At 46.4% G+C, this 21,414-nt stretch overlaps 1 protein-coding gene across 1 annotated transcript in view; it reads left to right on the forward strand.

Annotated features, from left to right (window-relative positions):
* LOC142256160 (pleckstrin homology domain-containing family N member 1-like) overlaps positions 1 to 21,414 on the forward strand; it is a 69,651-nt gene that overhangs the window by 13,868 nt on the left and 34,369 nt on the right. Inside the window, exons 3-4 of the mRNA XM_075327696.1 lie at positions 19,933 to 20,076; positions 20,793 to 20,873. Coding sequence (XP_075183811.1) covers positions 19,933 to 20,076; positions 20,793 to 20,873 — 225 coding nt within the window. The remainder of the gene's footprint in view (positions 1 to 19,932; positions 20,077 to 20,792; positions 20,874 to 21,414) is intronic.

Below are 21,414 nucleotides of genomic sequence, written 5' to 3' on the forward strand. Positions count from 1 at the left end.
GTTCCAGGTCAGAAGAGGACACACGGTTTGTGGATTTATGGAGGCCTGAAAATATAAGGGAACATTAAATGTAAAGTGAGCGACTAATATAAGTGTGGACTTGAGAAAAAGAGCAAAAAAAGTCACATCAACAGGTAGACGTCAATGTTGGATTGTCCTGGAATTTCCAGACTTGGGACACACTTGGATGGACATACATAATCTGTCCATGTAGGCGAACCCCCCCCCCTCCCTTTCCGAAATCCAGACCGACCCCCGAAATCCAGACCAGCCAGAAGCCTCCTGATCCAAACTCCCCAGCCTCCTAAATACCTGAGGTCAAGTGATACCGGCCGGTCCAGACATTAAGATCCATGTGTGGATTATTATTATTATTATTATTATTATTATTATTATTATTATTATTATTATTTATTATTATAGCGCCATTTATTCCATGGCGCTTTACAAGTGAAAGAGGGTATACGTACAACAATCATTAACAGTACAAAACAAACTGATACAGGAGGAGAGAGGACCCTGCCCGCGAGGGCTCACAGTCTACAGGAGGAGAGAGGACCCTTCCCGCGAGGGCTCACAGTCTACAGGAGGAGAGAGGACCCTTCCCGCGAGGGCTCACAGTCTACAGGAGGAGAGAGGATCCTGCCCGCGAGGGCTCACAGTCTACAGGAGGAGAGAGGACCCTGCCCGCGAGGGCTCACAGTCTACAGGAGGAGAGAGGACCCTGCCCGCGAGGGCTTACAGTCTACAGGGATTATGAAATTCTGATGTGGGAAGACAGCCTGAACTACTTCTGTGTCTGAAAGTTGGAAGAAATCTTTAAAATTGAACAAGTCTTAAATCGGATGATCCAAAAGTGCAAATCGTCACATATCCACAGGATTGGTGAGAACTGGAACCTCCGCCGATCAAGAGAACCTCTGAGGAGCGTATTTTTATTAGAGCAATTGTTCTTCGGCGCCATTTATTCAAATATTACACACATATAATAAGATATGTAGCACCAATATATTCCGGAGCGCTGTACAACTTGGACAATAAATGAAGCAGGATCATCACCCAAATCAAATGGTGCACTCCGCGACCATTTTCTGAATTGCTGAGGGTATTATGGATGTGGGCCACCCTTGCAGCGGACCGAACCACTCAGATCCGGGGGTGGTGATTACTCGTGGCTCGAGGGTCTCCGGATCCGGGGGCTAGGGGCCACACTCAAATATAGAAGGGGGTTATTTACAGGGGATTGGTGTAGTTCGTGGTGATGCCACCCTTGGTGTGTGGTAATTGGGAGTACCGCCGCTGCCGTTGAGAGTACCCGGGATGATGGAGTGGGGCAGCCAGATGACATTGCCCTCCCCGGGTAGGGACAGGCCCCGGGACTCTGGTGGTGCAGGGGGTGCAGTGCAGGGGTCAGTCGGGTACTCACTCAGCAATGAAGCAGACGCTGACAACAGGGTAAACAAAGTCTCTGAACGCCGTTGCCTCTCGAGGGGAGCTCGTCCGGGTCCCATCTCCAGCAGCACTGCCTGGTGGTCCATAACCTACCTCCAGGCACAAAATTTAGATTGTCTGTTGTGGTCCGGTAGCTTGGCGCTTTCCGGGCCCCGCTCCCCACTGTGGCTAAGTGGAGGAGTCTGCTCTCAGGAGCCCACGCTTGGGATATCAGTGAGCCGCTCGTTTGGAAACCCCTATCCCCCTCGTTGCGCTAGTGCCCCCGATCTCTGAGCTTGATGGAAACAGTCCATAAAGGCCCTGTCCTCTGCAGGTTAAATGCTGGGTTGCCTGAAGCTTGTCCTCGACCTGTGGGTCCGTGTACCCCGATGTGCCTTCGGTCCCGGACTGGTGATAGAACCAGGCTGCTAACCGTCCTCCTTGACGGGATCCAGGCACCTAGCCTCAATCCCCTGCGACCAGGGGTCCGACTTCTCTAGGTTCAGATACTGTCTGCGACCTAGACTGCTTCCCCCCTGGGAGCTCCAACTCCCAGCTTCCTCAGAGCTCCTCACAGCTTGTGGGCTACCGCTCAACTAACTTGACACCTCCCACCTCCCTGCCTGACCCCTAGGTGCGGCCCTATTTTTCCTTAAGCAGCCCACTGGTGTGCCCGACAGGTGCGGTGCAAAGTGTATCTAGGATTTGTGAATGCTGGTGGAGGCAGTACTGCCGGATGGAGACCCAGAACCATGAGGGGTTGAGTCCTGCACGGGAAGGGCAAATTGTGCTGAACCCTGTGACAACCCGAATAGTCCAGGGCATCACAGATGGTGGGACCACCAGTGCTCAGCTTATTACCTATTCACTGGATTGGTAATGAGTTGCATACAGTTAGGTCCAGAAATATTTGGACAGTGACACAAGTTTTGTTATTTTAGCTGTTTACAAAAACATGTTCAGAAATACAATTATATATTTAATATGGGCTGAAAGTGCACCCTCCCAGCTGCAATATGAGAGTTTTCACATCCAAATCGGAGAAAGGGTTTAGGAATCATAGCTCTGTAATGCATAGCCTCCTCTTTTTCAAGGGACCAAAAGTAATTGGACAAGGGACTCTAAGGGCTGCAATTAACTCTGAAGGCGTCTCCCTCGTTAACCTGTAATCAATGAAGTAGTTAAAAGGTCTGGGGTTGATTACAGGTGTGTGGTTTTGCATTTGGAAGCTGTTGCTGTGACCAGACAACATGCGGTCTAAGGAACTCTCAATTGAGGTGAAGCAGAACATCCTGAGGCTGAAAAAAAAAGAAAAAATCAATCAGAGAGATAGCAGACATGCTTGGAGTAGCAAAATCAACAGTCGGGTACATTCTGAGAAAAAAGGAATTGACTGGTGAGCTTGGGAACTCAAAAAGGCCTGGGCGTCCACGGATGACAACAGTGGTGGATGATCGCCGCATACTTTCTTTGGTGAAGAAGAACCCGTTCACAACATCAACTGAAGTCCAGAACACTCTCAGTGAAGTAGGTGTATCTGTCTCTAAGTCAACAGTAAAGAGAAGACTCCATGAAAGTAAATACAAAGGGTTCACATCTAGATGCAAACCATTCATCAATTCCAAAAATAGACAGGCCAGAGTTAAATTTGCTGAAAAACACCTCATGAAGCCAGCTCAGTTCTGGAAAAGTATTCTATGGACAGATGAGACAAAGATCAACCTGTACCAGAATGATGGGAAGAAAAAAGTTTGGAGAAGAAAGGGAACGGCACATGATCCAAGGCACACCACATCCTCTGTAAAACATGGTGGAGGCAACGTGATGGCATGGGCATGCATGGCTTTCAGTGGCACTGGGTCACTTGTGTTTATTGATGACATAACAGCAGACAAGAGTAGCCGGATGAATTCTGAAGTGTACCGGGATATACTTTCAGCCCAGATTCAGCCAAATGCCGCAAAGTTGATCGGACGGCGCTTCATAGTACAGATGGACAATGACCCAAAGCATACAGCCAAAGCTACCCAGGAGTTCATGAGTGCAAAAAAGTGGAACATTCTGCAATGGCCAAGTCAATCACCAGATCTTAACCCAATTGAGCATGCATTTCACTTGCTCAAATCCAGACTTAAGACGGAAAGACCCACAAACAAGCAAGACCTGAAGGCTGCGGCTGTAAAGGCCTGGCAAAGCATTAAGAAGGAGGAAACCCAGCGTTTGGTGATGTCCATGGGTTCCAGACTTAAGGCAGTGATTGCCTCCAAAGGATTCGCAACAAAATATTGAAAATAAAAATATTTTGTTTGGGTTTGGTTTATTTGTCCAATTACTTTTGACCTCCTAAAATGTGGAGTGTTTGTAAAGAAATGTGACAATTCCTACAATTTTTATCAGATATTTTTGTTCAAACCTTCAAATTAAACGTTACAATCTGCACTTGAATTCTGTTGTAGAGATTTCATTTCAAATCCAATGTGGTGGCATGCAGAGCCCAACTCACGAAAATTGTGTCACTGTCCAAATATTTCTGGACCTAAGGCTGGGGCCACACGGGCACTACTGCGATCCACTTGCATGAGACTCGACTCGTGCTGGCAGTACAGCAGAGCCGAGTGTCATGCCTGTGTCCTTGCAACTGAGGTCCGTTCGTGCGAGCAGACCTCAGCTGCGGGGGGCGGGCCGGCACTCAGGAGAGGAGGGAGGGATTTCTCTCCCTCTCTCCTGTGTAGCCGGGTATTGCCATTCTCGCACTGCACTAGCAGTACACCGATGTACCGCGAGTGCAGTGCGATTTTTCTCTCGCCCCATTCACTTGAATGGGTGCGAGAGAAAGAGTCTCGCATTACAATCGCAGCATGCTGCGATTGTTTTCTCAGTCCGATTAGGGCTGAGAAAATAATCGCTCATGTGTGCTGACACACAGGCTAGAATTGGTCCGAGGGGAATGCGATGTTTTATCGCACTCCACTCGCACCGATTTTCTCGCCGTGTGGCTTAGCCCTAACTGTATATGGGTCAGAGGCAAATGAATGAATAATCCCACTGGAGGTGTTAATATTTTGCTTACCATGGGGCGCAATTGTCCTAAACGAGCCTTCTTTGCATTGCGTATTTCATGATTATCATGCATATTGCCGATCACTCAATGGAAGAGCAGAATCTTCTGGATTGCACAAAACCTCATCCTTCTCAGCCGCTCACTGTCCTTTGTAAGGCCGAGTTCACACGTCCAGTAATCATCCATTAGAATGGATCCCTTGGTAAAAAAAAGTTCCACAAACACAATGTTTTTGTCTGTTTTGAAAATATTGATTCTTGCAGGATCTGTTGTTTGGGAGTCTATAGAAAACGGATCCGTTAACTGATAGCTATTGGTCTTCCATTTGAAACTGATCCAGTAAGAAAAAAACGGATCCTTTACAAATGCAAGAAAAATGGATGACAACGTGTCAATCGGTTAACAGATCAGTTTTGCAGACTCCTATATTTTAAAGCAAAAAAAAAAATACTGAAAAAAAAATCAATATTTTCAAAACTGACAAATGTTGGGTTTGGACAACTTTTTAGGCAACGGATGATTACCGGACATGTGAACTCAGCCTTAGCCGGACTCGTGCTGCTGAGAACATTTAGGCTATGTGCGCACAGTGCGTTTTTCGCGGCGTTTTTGCTCTTCTTTTGGGTGCGTTTTTGTGCTCAAAACTGCATGATTTTGCTTCCCCAGCAAAGTCTGAGTTTTAATTTTTGCTGTCTGCACACCACTTTATTTTTTTTAAGCTGCGTTTTTTAATGCAATGGAAAAATGCAGAGATCAAAAACGCACGTACGTTTTTTTTGCGCGGTTTTAGCGGCCAAAAAACGCACAAACGCAGTGTAAAATAACCGCTGTGTGCGCACATAGCCTTACAGTCCGTGTGAGCTGGAGTTTTTTACTAAACAGCCGCCGATCGGTCAATATTGACCGATCGGCCATTCTTTAAACACCACTAATGTAAACTCGCCCTAAGGCTATGTGCATATGGTGTTTTTTTGTTGTTTTTTTTTTTAAGCTGACAAAACTGCCCAGTTTTCTAGTGAAATGCTCCCACTTTTGAGTTCTTGGAGTTTTCGATTTTAAATTTCTGATGAACTAAAAAAGAATGCATTCACTAGAAGAAAAATTCTTCATTCAGCCTTAGGCTATGTGCACACAGTGCGTTTTTTGCGGCGTTTTTGTGCATTTTTCGGGTGCGTTTTTGGCCTCAAAACTGCATGACTTTGCTTCCCCAGCAAAGTCTGCGTTTTCATTTTTGTTGTCCGCACACAACTTTTTTTTTTTTTTTTTTTTTTTTTTTTTAAGCTGCGTTTTTGAGTTTAAAAAAAAAAAATGGACATGTCAATTCTTTCCTGCGTTTTTCTGCGTTTTCACCCCATGCAATGCATTGGAAAAACGCAGAGATCAAAACGCAGCCAAAAAACGCACCAAATCGCGGTAAAAACGCATGCGGTTTTTGCCGCTTTTTATTTTGCCACGGGTGCGTTTTTGTGCGTTTTTTAGCAGCCAAAAATGCACAAACGCAGCGTCAAAAAAAAAAAAAAAACGCAGCGTGTGCACATGGCCTTATAATAAAACCTTTTTCCTTGTTTGTTAGTAGAGAGCAGGTGTGCATGGCGTTCAGATCACTTGAGGAGCCTTCTGACTTCTTGCACTTTGTTTCTTCTTCCCTCTTGGCCTCGCACCTCGGACCTGGAGCAGTCACGTTCCGGTCCCCCATATAGAGAACACAGGGGACAAGTGCTGGGATTGTTGTGCAGCACCTGGCGGGTTTCATTGTATGACTCGCCCTGTCTGCTCTGTGGTTTCTGTCCCGTACATCTCAATCCCACAGACAAGTGTAAATCCGCTGACCCCGCGTCTTCATGCCAGACTTTCATTCAAGAAGTTACAGTTTCTCAATGTTTAGTATCTGTCAAGGAGCGGTGAGCTACCTCCTGCCCTAGGAATTCCCCAAACATTCAACCTTGGGCTTCTTTATTCTAAAGAGAAGATTTTTTTTTTTTTTTTTTAGTTCTTAGGAAAAGTGAATAACAAACACAATCCAGAACAAAACAGAATTCCAAAAATAATGATTTTGAAACATTTCTTTGTTCTTCAAGAATTTTTTTTTTTTTTTCTCGAGGCATAGCACTATTTTCCGAAACCATAGGGTCAGCGGATTGTACAAGTTCTTTTTAAGAAGTGTTTTTTGACCTCTGAGGAACCCATAGGTGTTGATGTAGATTTGTTAAAAAGTAATGTTAGAGGACACTTTTTTTTTTTTTTTGGTCCTTGTATACAGTCAGACTGATTAGAGCCACAACAGATGTCTTTGGTGCTTTCTGGCTGACGGCCAAGTGTTCTACCCTCAGGCTGTGCAGTCGGCGACATATGTGGCTAATTTGGGCAATAGACCTTTTGCCCTCAGTCATAAATGACCTGGCCTCTTATTAACATCAGTGGTCATCCACCTTCAGTTGATTGTAAGTAAAGTCATTTAGGGATACAACGTCTACTGCCTTGAATGCAGGGATACAAATTTAAATGGCATCCTTGTGGTGACGGCGTGTGGTTTTTAGTTTTTTTTTTTTTTTTTGTTTTTCTTTTTGTTCAAGCACTGGTTAGCTTGAATGTGCAATTTTGATCCATAAATCACATCAAAATTGTACTCAGTCACTTGTAACTAGTGATGAGCGGGCACTACCATGCTTGGGTGCTCGGTACCTAAGCATGGTAGTACTCGCTTATCACTAGTTACGAGTACTGAGCATGGTAGTGCCCGCTTATCACTAGTTACGAGTACTGAGCACCCGAGCATGGTAGTGCCCGCTGATCACTAGTTACCAGTACACAGCACCCGTGCCCACTCATCACTAGTTACGAGTACAGAGCACCCGAGCATGGTAGTGCCCGCTCATCACTAGTTACGAGTACAGAGCACCCGAGCATGGTAGTGCCTACTCATCACTAGTTACGAGTATTGAGCACCCGAGCATGGTAGTGCACGCTCATCACTAGTTACGAGTACTGAGCACCCGAGCATGGTAGTGCCTACTCATCACTAGTTACGAGTACTGAGCACTCGAGCATGGTAGTGCCCACTCATCACTAGTTACGAGTACTGAGCACACGAGCATGGTAGTGCTTGCTCATCACTAGTTACGAGTACTGAGCACCCGAGCATGGTAGTGCACGCTCATCACTAGTTACGAGTACTGAGCACCCGAGCATGGTAGTGCCCGCTCATCACTAGTTACGAGTACAGAGCACCCGAGCATGGTAGTGCCCGCTCATCACTAGTTACCAGTACTGAGCACAGGAGCATGATAGTGCTCGCTCATCACTAGTTACGAGTACTGAGCACCTGAGCATGGTAGTGGCCGCTCATCACTAGTTACCAGTACTGAGCACCCGAGCATGGTAGTGCTCACTCATCACTAGTTACGAGTACTGAGCACCCGAGCATGGTAGTGCTCACTCATCACTAGTTACCGAGTACCCGAGCATGGTAGTGCTCGACCATCACTAGTTACCAGTACTGAGCACCTGAGCATGGTAGTGCCCGCTCATCACTATTTAAAATATAAATGATCTAATAGGGTTTCTTTGGTTAATAGTGGAATGTATCTGTAAAAATGGGATGCTTTTAGGGTGTTCTATATGGAATATTGTGTGTGTGTGTGTGTGTGTGTGTGTGTGTGTGTGTGTGTTTTTGTTTTGCTTTTGTAATGATGGCCACAATCTGGGCAAAAAGCACAAAGCGGAGTCCATCACATCTCCCTTTGACGTCTTCGGTCTTGTTGCGGTTCTGCCTGAATCTAACACATGCCCGGACATAAACGCAGTGTGTCCTCTATAATTGCAAGTCATTTAGTACTTGAGTCCATCAACAAAATCCGTATGTGAGCAGACATGTCGCCTCCGCACGCGCCTCCAGAACCAGACGAGCGAGTTCCTCACCGATCGCTCCTGTACTAATCGTAATAGAAGAGCAATTATCCAGATACTTTTATGAAAAGTCAAACGCACAGGGCTGGTAATGCTCCGCGTGTTTGCTTTTATGCAACCCCGTGCAGGAGGACGGGGCGTTAGTAATCCTCCGTGTTGTCTTTGACATCATAACTTGCACCTATGTTGTTTCCTCTTGTTTAGTCATCCTTCTGTCATGTCGTACAAAGGAGCGGTGTGAGAACGGGGCGATCCGGTCACTGGCTCCATGGATCTGATTCATTACACTGGAAAGATCCCCATTCCAATTTATCTTTTTGTAGGTGATCATGCGTTCCCTGAAATGTAATCACGTGGGCTTGTATAGGAAAAAGGGTGTGAAGCAAAAGTATGTTCACCATCACCACGCCTTATTCAATAGCACACCTCCTGGGAAAGGAGAAGACAAGACTCGGATTTGTTGTGTTATTAGTTGTACTGGAATTATAGGAAATCTTCTACATATGTTTCATAATGGAGTAGTCCGTTACGGTCTCTCCTCTAAAACCCCGCTCTTTCCCAAAACAGGTCCCTAATAGTTTTTGTTTTTTTTTCCATAGACCCTATAGTGACCGTGCTTGCAAACTCTTTTGTTCTTGAGCTTGAAAGTGCTGCTCTGAAGCTGGCTGGATCACTGTATCTATCTTCAGTAACATTCGGGCCGATGACTCTGCCTTACTGCTGACCTAAACTGGCAATCATCAGGAGCAAAGTGTCTCCTGGTAGGCAGGAAGTTCTAAGGTAGGGGAACAGTGTGCTTCTGACTATCGGAGCATGTGCATCACAATGGCTCAGTGGTTAGCACTATTGCATTACAGCGCTTGGGTTCTGGCTCCAAATCCCACCAAGGACAACATCTGCAAGGAGTCTGTATGTTCTCCCTTTGTTTGTGTGGGTTTCTTCCGGGTTCTCCAATTTTCCTTAACACTCCAAAGACCTAGTGATGGGGTATATAGATTGCGAGCCCCGATGCAGACTATGATGGCACTATATAACCAAAACATTGTGAACCTGCCCGGCGCCTGTACTTAGAGCCCCGTTGCAAGGAGGAAATGAACTTGTATCCCTCCTGGCAGTGTTTTGGCTTCCAGTCTATATAGTTACATAGTTACTTAGGTTGAAAAAAGACCTAGGTCCATCTAGAGGAGGTGCTATATGAGGGGTGGTGCTGGCGCATGGTCTGAGGGGTGGTGCTGGCGCATGGTCTGAGGGGTGGTGCTGGCGCATGGTCTGAGGGGTGGTCTGAGGGGTGGAGCTGGCGCATGGTCTGAGGGGTGGTGCTGGCGCATGGTCTGAGGGGTGGTGCTGGCGCATGGTCTGAGGGGTGGTGCTGGCGCATGGTCTGAGGGGTGGTGCTGGCGCATGGTCTGAAGGGTGGTGCTGGCGCATGGTCTGAGGGGTGGTGCTGGCGCATGGTCTGAGGGGTGGTGCTGGCGCATGGTCTGAGGGGTGGTGCTGGCGCATGGTCTGAGGGGTGGTGCTGGCGCATGGTCTGAGGGGTGGTGCTGGCGCATGGTCTGAGGGGTGGTGCTGGCGCATGGTCTGAGGGGTGGTGCTGGCGCATGGTCTGAGGGGTGGTGCTGGCGCATGGTCTGAGGGGTGGTGCTGGCGCATGGTCTGAGGGGTGGTGCTGGCGCATGGTCTGAGGGGTGGTGCTGGCGCATGGTCTGAGGGGTGGTGCTGGCGCATGGTCTGAGGGGTGGTGCTGGCGCATGGTCTGAGGGGTGGTCTGAGGGGTGGTGCTGGCGCATGGTCTGAGGGGTGGTCTGAGGGGTGGTGCTGGCGCATGGTCTGAGGGGTGGTGCTGGCGCATGGTCTGAGGGGTGGTATGAGGGGTGGTCTGAGGGGTGGTGCTGGCGCATGGTCTGAGGGGTGGTCTGAGGGGTGGTGCTGGCGCATGGTCTGAGGGGTGGTGCTGGCGCATGGTCTAAGGGGTGGTGCTGGCGCATGGTCTGAGGGGTGGTGCTGGCGCAGGGTCAGTCACCGCTCAGTGTATAGTGAATGGCAGCTGTAACCGAGGCTCAGTATACCCAGAGTGGTGACTGAACCGGCACCGCCCCGGTGACTGAAGGCTAAGAATTTGTGTCTTTGAAGGAGACGGGAGGGATGGCTATTGGCTGGGCAAGCGTTCAGTTGACGGTTTATCGTGGGTGTATTGGCGCCTTATGTCTACTCTTGTCTAGTACATGTCCCCAGAAATGTTTAAGCGAGGTTCTGAAATAGTTTTTCTACAATTAATTTGTGGATTTATTTTCGAGATAAATGGGAATATTCCTTGCAGATTCACCTATAGACCGCCCTTATGTGTTTGCCCATGTTGCAGACTCCAGCTGTGGCTGCGCGGTGTCTCCAGGAGCCATCAGTCGGAGGACGGCGTCAGACTAATCTCTTATCTGAAGTCACGGCTGAACGTTGGTCAGAGCTGAGGTTTCTGCACCTTTTGTTTTTTCCATGGACTGTTCCTTGCTCTTTGGCTCCAGTTTGGCCGAATGAATGTGTCAGGAAGGTAATTTCCTTCCAGTCCTCACCTAGCACCTATCTGAGGAATGAGTGTCATTGAGTTTTTCTGTATTTTAAGGTGGAGTGCAAAAATTTTTTTTTTTGGGAACTGTAGCATGGCGTTGGATGGTAGTCGAGGGCAAGGTATTGCTTCATGACGCCGCCGTCCCTCTACGTGGTAGACTTGGCCTTGGATGGGTGTGTGGACTTGGGTAGTGAGGGCTGTGGGCCCGTACTAGCCTCATCGCCGATGGCATTGGCTAGCCAGGATCAAATGATGAATCCCTCCAACAAGGAGACCAACTGTTCAGTTCAATCAACAAAGCTTTACTTAACAGATCCTCGTCAATAACCTTATACACGGGACAGCGGGCAGAGGACTTCAGCGCGTTTCAGTAATACGGAGCATTTGCAGACACTCAGTTCCATCTGGATTGTTCCTATTCATTCCAACAAAACCCAGCCTAGGACCACAGTCGAGGCCATCAGTTGTTTTCCCATTCAATGTCCTATTATCCTCATTGAGGATAACGGGCTTTTGCCAATACGGCCAGAGTCAAGCCAAAACTCGGATACTTGGGGAGACTCCACCCGGGAAAGTCAACTGATCTCACGCACTAGCCTGTCTCTGCCCGTCACCTTGAGCTGTAAGCTACTTGGGGCCTTCCTGTAGCGTTCCATCCTTTTGGACCCTTCTACCTGAAGTCCGCTCTGAGGAAAGGTCTGTCTCTAGTCCTGCGCCTAGTCCGTGATCCTGCATTCTGTATATCGGTTAGTTCTTAAGGACCAACCATCTCAGGTCTGGTCTCCTTTATTCTCTTGCCACAGGTCACCCACTGCATGCGGCCTGATTGACATTCTCACCATTGGTCCTCACTTGTCACTCGCAGGGTTCTAACTTCCTTTCTAGAAAGCAACAGTCTCGTTCCCTACGCGCTAACCCCTCCCACTGTGGGCTAGTCCCACCACTTAACTGTTTCTTACCTCATAGTCTGGTAATCTCATATAGTTTTGCTGTATATTAAATCTTCACATATCACATAATTTACAAATTCTCAGGACACGAGTCACATGACGTCGCATTAATGCGATTGTCGTCTTCAGTATTTCTTTCCTTTTGCCTGAGAGCTTTTAGCAACTTCTGTAAAACTTGTCCCGTCTTTGGCATAATCCCTCTGCAACACTCCATTGCTTTAATTGTTTTTTGCCCTTTGTCCACATTCTACCATGTCAGGAGGAGACGACCCTCCCGCTGGGTCTGATCAATGTCCCGGACATGGCTGCGTCTTGAACATAGGTGGGATTTGATGACTCAGGGGATTCATTCAGGACGAGTGTTTTGTTCTGGCCTATTACATTTGAAGCAAATCCCTGTAGGTATAGCTGTTACCTCGCTTTACTGGCTGACCATCACTTCTGACTTTATATTTTCTTTTCCCTTTACCTTCAAAGCGACTGTAAACATTTTGCTGCCCTCTCCTAATAATGCTCTGTGTTTCATCTGCAACCACACAGTCTAACACGGTGGTGACCAATGTCACATTTAGGTTCTTATAACCCAACAGAAAATATAAAATGAGATTTAAAGGCAATGCCATCAGAAAACAGCCTGTTTAAATCTGGGCTTTATAGTAATTGTATCTGTGCCGCCCCCGTGCCAGCAGCCACCGCTGCTCGGATCCGGCCCTTCTGTGGGTGGCTCGAGGGTCTCGCGGACACGCCGAATAAAAAGGGGGACGTAGATGTACGGGCTAGGCCGTATTAAGTTTGTGACGCCACCCACGGTGTGTGGTGAAGTGGGACACCACCGCTGCTGCTGTTGTGGGGCACCCGGGGGAGATGTAGTGGCAGCTGGATGTTAACCCCTCCGTGGGTAGGGATGGTTGCCCCGGGACCCAGTGTCTTTGTGTAGGGTATAGCGATGGCAACGGCCGGTGCGCCCGGACGTGCAGGGGTTGGTTGGTTGGTTGGTTACTCACAGTAAATGAATCACACGAGTCTTTTGGTAAACCAAGGTGCTGGTGGCCGGCGCCGTGGCCGGTTGCATTCAGTTCCCCCACCCAGGTTGGTGGTCACTGTCCTTTTCCTCTGCACTTGTTTTGTGTATGGTGGACTGCCTGGTCTGAAACTCAGGAGTCCGCTCCCGGCTGGATGTGGCCGAAGGAGTCGTGCCCGCAGACGTTGGCTCATGGGATATATGGGCCTTGGCGGTGGCCTTATCCCTATCAATGGGCTGTTGTCTTCTTTTAGGGTCTTTGGTTGGGACAGGACCTACAATCCTGCCCTCAATCAGTTAATTAGCTATGCTGCTGGTTTCGGTCCTGGCTTCAGGGTCCGAGTTACCCCCCCCCCCCCCCCCGTGCTATGGTTTCTGGGTCCGTTCTCCTTGTTGGCACCGGCGGGCTACAACCCTGTCCCAGTCCACCTCTGATCTGCTGAGCCATCTTTCCGTCTCCTGCTGATGGAGACCACCGTCTGCCACCTAGCCAAGTTACCAGGGCTCCGACCCTGGCACCGTTCAATTTGAGCTTCTCCTCCTGCTGGGACTACACCTAGCCCCAGCTCCACTCCTCTCAACTTGAACTCTGAACACTTCATCCAGACTTAGACTGAACTCAACTGTTTTCTCGCCCCGGGATGTCTAGACCCCTGGGTGGGCATGTCCAAACAGCCTGGTCCCGCCCACTGGTGTGTCCATCTTTCCCTAAGGGGGGTGACTAGGGTTTCAGGTCGGCTGTGTGTTGCTTAATGAGAGAAGGTGTTATGCGGGGGCCTATTTGTGACTACCTGGTTTTGCCAGGGCGTCTCACATCCTTTTTTTATTTAATTCTCCATATAACTAGCTATGGTGTTTTTCTAAAGAAATCTTTCAATTTTCACATTGAATACAAAGTCCATTAGTAAACTTGCATTTTCTGGTCTGTACAGATGACTTTTCAGCAGTCTCATTATCACAGAAAAGATTACAATGGCTTATAACACCTCTACATACAGTATATAACACAGGAATAACTATTTGTGATAGGTGATGTCACAGCTCACCTCCTCCCTTTCTGTACAATGACTAACCTCTATATATGCAGTAGATAACACAGGATCTACCGTTCACAATAGGTACTGTCACAGCTCACCTCCTCTCCTTCTCCTGTATGACTGAGAACACCTCTATGAACAGTGGATAACACTGGATCCTGCATTCACAAAAGGTGATTTCCCAGCTCACCTCCTCCTGTACAATGACTAATAACGCCTCTATATACACCTGCTCCTTCTCGTGTAAAATGACTGATAACCTCTCTATACAAAAGGATCCACCAATCACAATAGATGTCACAGCTCACCTGCTCCTTTACAATGACTAATAACGTCTCTATATACAGTAAATCACACAGGATCCACCATTCACAATAGATGTCACAGCTCACCTCCTCCTCGTGTACAATGACTAGCCCCTCTATACAAAAGGATCCACCATTCACAATAGGTGATATCACAGCTCACCTCATCCCCCCCCCCTCCCCCCCTCCTGTACAATAACTGATAACAATGAACTGGAGGAAGGAGTCTAATATAAGCCGTATGTGAAAATTAGAAGATGACTATATATACTTGTGAATATCCAAAAACCTGACCCGCACATCCAACAAATGTGAACAGGTGCTAGCCGAAAAAACATAGTAACTATAAAAGGCATACAGCTGCACACTGAAAAGCCAAAAATGTACAAGGGAAAATATGGCACTGCATTACTGCAAAAGAGAGATTTAGTTTATGTATTGGCCAATGCATGTAAGCCCGGAAACCAACAGAGAATATACCTTGCCGTTGGTTTCCGGGCTTACATGCATTGGCCAATACATAAACTAAATCTCTCTTTAGCTGTAATGCAGTGCCATATTTTCCCTTGTACATTTTTGGCTTTTCAGTGTGCAGCTGTATGCATTTTATAGTATATATACTTGTGAGGCTGCTGCGATTGGGTCAGGACACCTGTGACCGGTCCACGTTCGGACTGTGAATGGTGGGTGAGTTTGGGCTCTTCTAGCTGGTGACCTTCCCTATTGTCAGTAATGTTACTGGTGGGTCACGGCACGTTTTTTATCCCCTGAATGCACAGTACATGTCTATGACTTGGTGCTCTGGTTTAGTCGTCCCCTGCAGATCTCCGGGCGGTTCTGCACAGTGTAGCTCTGCACATTCCTTGGCGGGGTGGAATGTTCCTTTCCCTAGTTCCACATTCCGTTCCCGCTGATCCAGTAGCTATTGCCAGGCCTGGGCTGGAGCCTGGGGAACCTGACAATCGCCAGCACAGATGTATCCAGAGCTGAGATACAATGTGTAATTGTGGGCTGCCGTACGAGGGTGTGAGACCATCGCCCAATTACACGTCTCACAAAATATTTGACTGACTTTCTCTGACCCATAATTGACGGGGTGTGCGAATATAGAAGATTCTGGAGAAATGACAATCATGACTTGGATTATGGCCAACTTGAGATCAAAAGGGTTGAGCATCTTGAAATCCAGCATGCTCAATTCTATTTTTCTCCCAACATGGCTAATGCTCCAAGTCAAGACACCGCCATCAACTCGGCCAATACAATCAAAATTGGCAGTGTTGGCCAACGTGTATATGACTAAACTGAAGTCTTGGAATCATGACTAACAAATCCAAGAAGGCTCCGTATAATATCCCTGACAAAGCCCCGATCGGTGCAAACCATGGTGCCGTGTATCTCTCCCCTGTGGTCAGTGATTGCCGCAAGGACCCGTATATTCCCATCCTCTCTGTATCCGTAGGTTCCTTCTATATTATGTAATGTGGTCTTCTCCCCGCAATTATAGACGCCCGGTGATCCGAGCAGTTTCTTTTCTTCTATGGCGTCCTGTTTGCTTCCAAACACAGAAGATTGTTATTCTTCTTAATCTGTTAACATTTTGACAACAATCTGTCTGTCATCTGTAGAGGGCGTGCGGATTAGCTAGACTTCTGTATGGCAGACATGGTGTGCCGTGCGATTAGATGAGCTATTGTCTAGCACCTGAGGTCTGCGAGTTCTCCCACTACGTTACATCAGGCACGGACATCCGTCAACACTGAGAGCTCCTATGTGGAGTATGTAAAACTTACACTATTGCTTAGTAATGATAACATGCTCATCCTGGGCTTCCTGGTTCATTAATGCATTGTCATGACTACAGTGAAAGATGAGCAATGGGAGATGGGATAGATGTACACTATATGTACAAATGTATAGGGACACAGTACATCCACCCTATTGCCTCCGGTGTATATCATCCGGCCCCTTGCCATTCTGCCTGCTTTGACTAACCGAATGGCCGGTGGTGCAGAACTCACGGATACCAGTGTATCCTGTAATGGGAGTCGTTGGGGTAACAAGTCCGCTCTTCACGTTTCTTCCCCATTACCTGTGAGTGATATTATTGAGAAGTGGAAGGAACCGAAGCAACTCGGCCACAAAGTGGAGACCCCATATTGTTAGAGCATGAAGCAGAGTGCTGAGGAGCAGAGGGAAGAAGTTGCCACTGCTCTGCTGACTCCATAACTGCAGAGTCCAGACCTCCTCTGTTAACAGCACAAATCCTGCACCCGCCGGGAGCTTCATGGCTGAGCAGCTGAAGCAGTCTTATGTCACCTAGCACAATGCCGAGCCGTACGTCACCAAGCGCAATGTTGACCGCTGGATGGAGTAATGTAAAGCCACCACCACTGGACTCTGGAGGAAATGTGTTCTGTGCAGGGACAGATCACACTGCTCTATATGGCATCTAGGTTTGGTGAATGCCGGGAGAACATTACCTGCCTGCTGTACGGATGGTGGAGTAAGATGATAGTATGGGGTAGTTTTTCAAAGGTTTGCCACAGCCCATTAGTTCCAGTGAAGAGACGTCTTAATACATCAGCAAAGCAACAAGATATTTCGGACATTTGTAGCTTCCACCTTTTGAGCAAAGTTTGGTGAAGGCTCTTTCCTTGTGCACAAGAGGCATAGACCTGGTTGGGGGTGTTGGCTGTTGAAGAACTTGACCGGACCTCAACCCCATCCAACAACTAGAACAGAGCTTGTGCATCCAGACTCTCCGCAAAATCATGGTCTGGTCTCACAAATGCTCCAAAATCATGTAGAAAGTCTTCCTAGAAGAGCGGGAGCCATTATATCTGCAAAAGGACCAACTCCATATTAAAGACTATGGATGTAGAATGGCGTTCAGAGACTCTCCTCTAGTTGTCGTAATACTTTTCTCCATGTCATGAACACAAACCGTGAGTTCACATAACCAAAGATTTACTCTCTGCTTGTTTTCCACCAACATTTTATGGTATGGCACCGGTTGCAGACCCCTGGCATGGTCCGACCATTCTGACGATACTTTGGGGAATTGCTCATAATGGGGTTCCCCAATATGGTGATGGGTAAATGACTCCTTATCAGAAACGTCACATGAGTGGGAGTTGTGGTTAGTGTTTTATCCAGTCCTAGTGGAAGTTATTCAGGATTTGTCCTTTGTCCATCAAACCAGATCTCCAGGGGGGTTAAGAGGCGGCTGCATCTCTGGTTACACAGCATGCAATTGAACTGTAAACCCAATTTATAATCGTTCCACCATTAGAAACTGATCCATTAGTTCCCATCTGCCCAAAATCAGGATAGGAAATGGATAAACAGGACTCCATAAAATCTGAGCTCACAACGTCCTTTTCATTTTAGTTTTTAATCGTATGGCTGATTAGACGTGTAACCAGAAACCTGTTGACTGATGTTAGAGAATCGTATCCCCCCCATCATGGTTGTAGGTACAAAGACTACCCCAGAGCCGTTACATGAAGACCTCAGGATTAGTGGGTCACTGTTAGAGACGGGCATGGAGGCAGAATCCGCACAGCCACCTGAAACCAAACACTGGGTCAGTCAAGTTCACTCTTTTGAACTCAATCCCACTGACCGGAGAAATATTATCAGCATCTCTATGCAGGATATAGCTTTCATTACTAAGTCCGTCCGTAGAGGCGATGAATTCACCCCCAGAGGAGGAAAAGTTGGAATGTTGTTTTTTACTTTTCGGATGGACAACTTCATGAAGTTTGGATGAATTTATCATAGGCTAAAATGGACCATTGTCAGTGCACAAATCCTAATTAAAGAGGGCCCTTTGGTATAAGTCCTGCTGTTCTCCTGAATCTATTGTTGTTTTTCCTTTGTTCCTACGCCTCTCCACTCCGGAGATATGGCCCCATCATTTCTGTATATAAATCTAGACTTTTTATCCAAGTGGGTGTTGTCTTCAAGTAGACACCCACAGAGATGAGTTGTTGACTACTCCCAATTGGCTAAACAGACTAGATTTATATACGCTAAAGAGGAGGCCATATCTCAGGAATGGAGAAGAACAGGAACAAGAGACTAGTCCAGATTCACAAGCTCAGGGGCATTTACTCCTAGTAAAAATGGCTGATTTTTAATTACATGAGGGTTTTTTGAATAGTTATTAGAATTGTATTTGTTTTGGGTAGTTGCAGTTTACAACTATATTGTAGTAGATTTATTTTTGTCTTGTTTCCCCAGATAGAATGAAAAATGTGTCAAAACTATAGTAAATTTAAGTGGTTTCCCATTTGATGGTGTTAAAGTAGTTCTTACTCCAATTAAAAGTTTTTGGGACTCGTTCTATGGCACCATTGAGAATTAAAGAAATACACAGGCATGAGATTTCCAAAGCTCTCCAAATGAATTTCATGAGAAGTAGAGCTGTTATACTCTTCAGAAATATGGCCGCATCATGCATAAATTTAGGCCTTCCTTACGTGATGGCAAATAGTAGAATACATAGCTGCATAATAAGTACAGACACTCCCAGCATCCACTCAACTTAGCCACATCCCCTAAACAAGTCTGTTTCAAAAGTGAAATCCCACACCCTAAGAACTTTAACTCCTCTTACTTTTTACAAGGCAACCAATTTTTACCTACTTTTTCAGGCATCCTTTAGTGAATGAAAGCTACAATCAAGTAACTTTATCTTGCCACCAATTATTGTCACTGATGGCTTTGGATGTATTTAATAAAATGCCTCTCTGCCTCTAAGCTGCTTAAAGGGGTTGTCTAGTTTAGAAAATCTGTTTTCATCTTCCCAATTAGGCACTATAGAATTAGGAGATTAAATCATTGGGTTGTCTACACAATTAGAGTGGGCACTGTGTAAAGCTGGGCATCTACATGAGAATTGCTTGGCCAACAGTTCGACAAACTTCTGCCTCCCATACATATGAATGTTGAGCTTGGCTGACTGGTCAGGTTTTCTCATTGGGGATAGAGAAACAAAAAGTTGCTGGCGGACATTTGCCTTGGAAACCAAGGAATTGGGTGATTGAAATTCCAACTGTTCTATGGTTCTCTTCCCCGATATCATCCATTGGAAGAATCAGGTGTCCACCATACACATAAGTTGGTTGGCTTGTCCAGGTAAAATTTTAATCTATGTATATGGTGGTGGGGGGGATACGCTTTTGAAGAGCGCCCCTATCCATATTTTCAGAACAATAAGCTACTAATACTGGATCCTCTATCCTGGGGTTATCTGAATTCCTACTAGGGCCACCTCAGGAGCAATGTCTAGCTGGTCCTAGCTTGGTTGGTTGCCAAACAAGATGGTGCCGGGACCTTGAGTGAACAGTTGATTGCCCCAAGAGGTCGTGTACTGGGGGGTGGTCTCTTCAAAATTCTGTGTGATGGTGGTGAAATGCCATTGAAGACTTGTTTCCCCACATATTATAGCTGATTGCTCAGGGACACATGAGGAAAGCGCAGGTGCTGGACAATCTTACCATTGACTACAAGTTGATGACTAATTTCGTTAACCTCGTAAAAGAAGCTGTTCTATGGACCAAATTTTCATACGCGTTCATTAAATGGTCTTAAAGATTAAAACGTGCCTAGTTGGCTTGTTTGGTTTTTAACAGTCTTCTTTTTTAATAGGATATCAGCAATGATGTGCAGAAGGACAACGTGGACCAAAGATTCCTTAGCATCTTCCGCAAGGGGAAGAAGAAAACCATTGTTCGAAACATGGGGCAAATGATTCATTATTCCAAGGTCAAGTTCAGATTCCAACACAGTCAGGTAATTCTAGGTATATGAATGTAATAATGCTCCTGATGTTGCTCTCTTGTAGTCCTTAGACTAGTCTCTGACAAGGCATTTCAAAGCCCTTCTTCAGGATTCAGTGGTCAGACCCCCACAGATCAGTAGGTTCTCTCCTATCCCAGAGATTATAGGTGGTATAGTGCAATTTTGAGAATAATCCTGCCATTTCTCCAGTAGTTATACATACTTTTTCAGTACATCATAGCTGATATAAGGCGGTCATTGCTTACCTGTGCTCAGTTACCGGTGACTCATATCCGATTGCTTATGTCTTTATCTCGGACCTTGAACTCTTGTTAAATAGGTTGAGTTTTAACCCTTTTTGGCACCTGGTAAATAACTTCATTTTAAAGAGGGTGTCGAGTTAGAAAAAAACACTTTTGGATGTGTTTAAATCTTAAATGAATGCAGATTGTTATATCAAAGCTCCACCGATGTCCCAATGTCGGTATCGGCACATTACCGGTAAAGGGGATAGGCTAACTCAATCCAATAACTAAACGTACCCCCTTCTCTATCAATACATTGTTCCTGGCCTAGCTATGATAGTGAGTTGGTGAACTAGCCACCTTAATCACTTATCGCTGGTCACAATAAGCTCTTTATAGCGGTCACGATCCAGGGCAATGGTTTATAAGACCTTAAAGTTGATACAGAACTTTATTTTTCTAATTTTTAATTTTATTTTTTAGGATATCAGTGACTGCTACTTAGAATTGTTCCAGTCCCAGCTGTACTTCCAGTCTCGAGGTCCCACTGGGTTGACCTATCAAGTAGGTACTTTAGGTTTATCTCCCCCATTCTGGAGTTATCTTGTGGCGGGGAATTGGTCAACATGGGAGAGCCCGTGACTTTCTTTATTTCCAGACAGACCTTGTTCAAATCTCTCTTGACCTTCCACCCCTCAGGGTCACATCCATCACACCTGTTTGCACAACACTCATATCCATCTTTTATCTGGGTCATGAGAAATTGCAGCTCCTTTCTAGAGGTTTCAGAGTATTTGTTTCTTTTGACCTCGTTGTTTGTGGAGTCTGATTACGGCTTGTTTTGTGTGTGTCGTTGCATTTTTCTTTGGCTTTTTAATTGTTTACTATAGGCTGACTATGTCTTTGCTTCCTCTACTCTTAGGGGTACTTCACACACATAGAGATCGCTACTGAGATCGCTGCTGAGTCACGTTTTTTGTGACCTCATTAGCGATCTCGCTGTGTGTGACACTGAGCAGCGATCTGGCCCCTGCTGTGAGATCGCTGCTCGTAACACACAGTGCTGGTTTTTTTTATTGTTGCTCTCCCGCTGATAAGCACACAT

This window comes from Anomaloglossus baeobatrachus, chromosome 11, assembly GCF_048569485.1.
Source record: "Anomaloglossus baeobatrachus isolate aAnoBae1 chromosome 11, aAnoBae1.hap1, whole genome shotgun sequence".
NCBI classification, from domain to species: Eukaryota; Metazoa; Chordata; class Amphibia; order Anura; family Aromobatidae; genus Anomaloglossus; species Anomaloglossus baeobatrachus.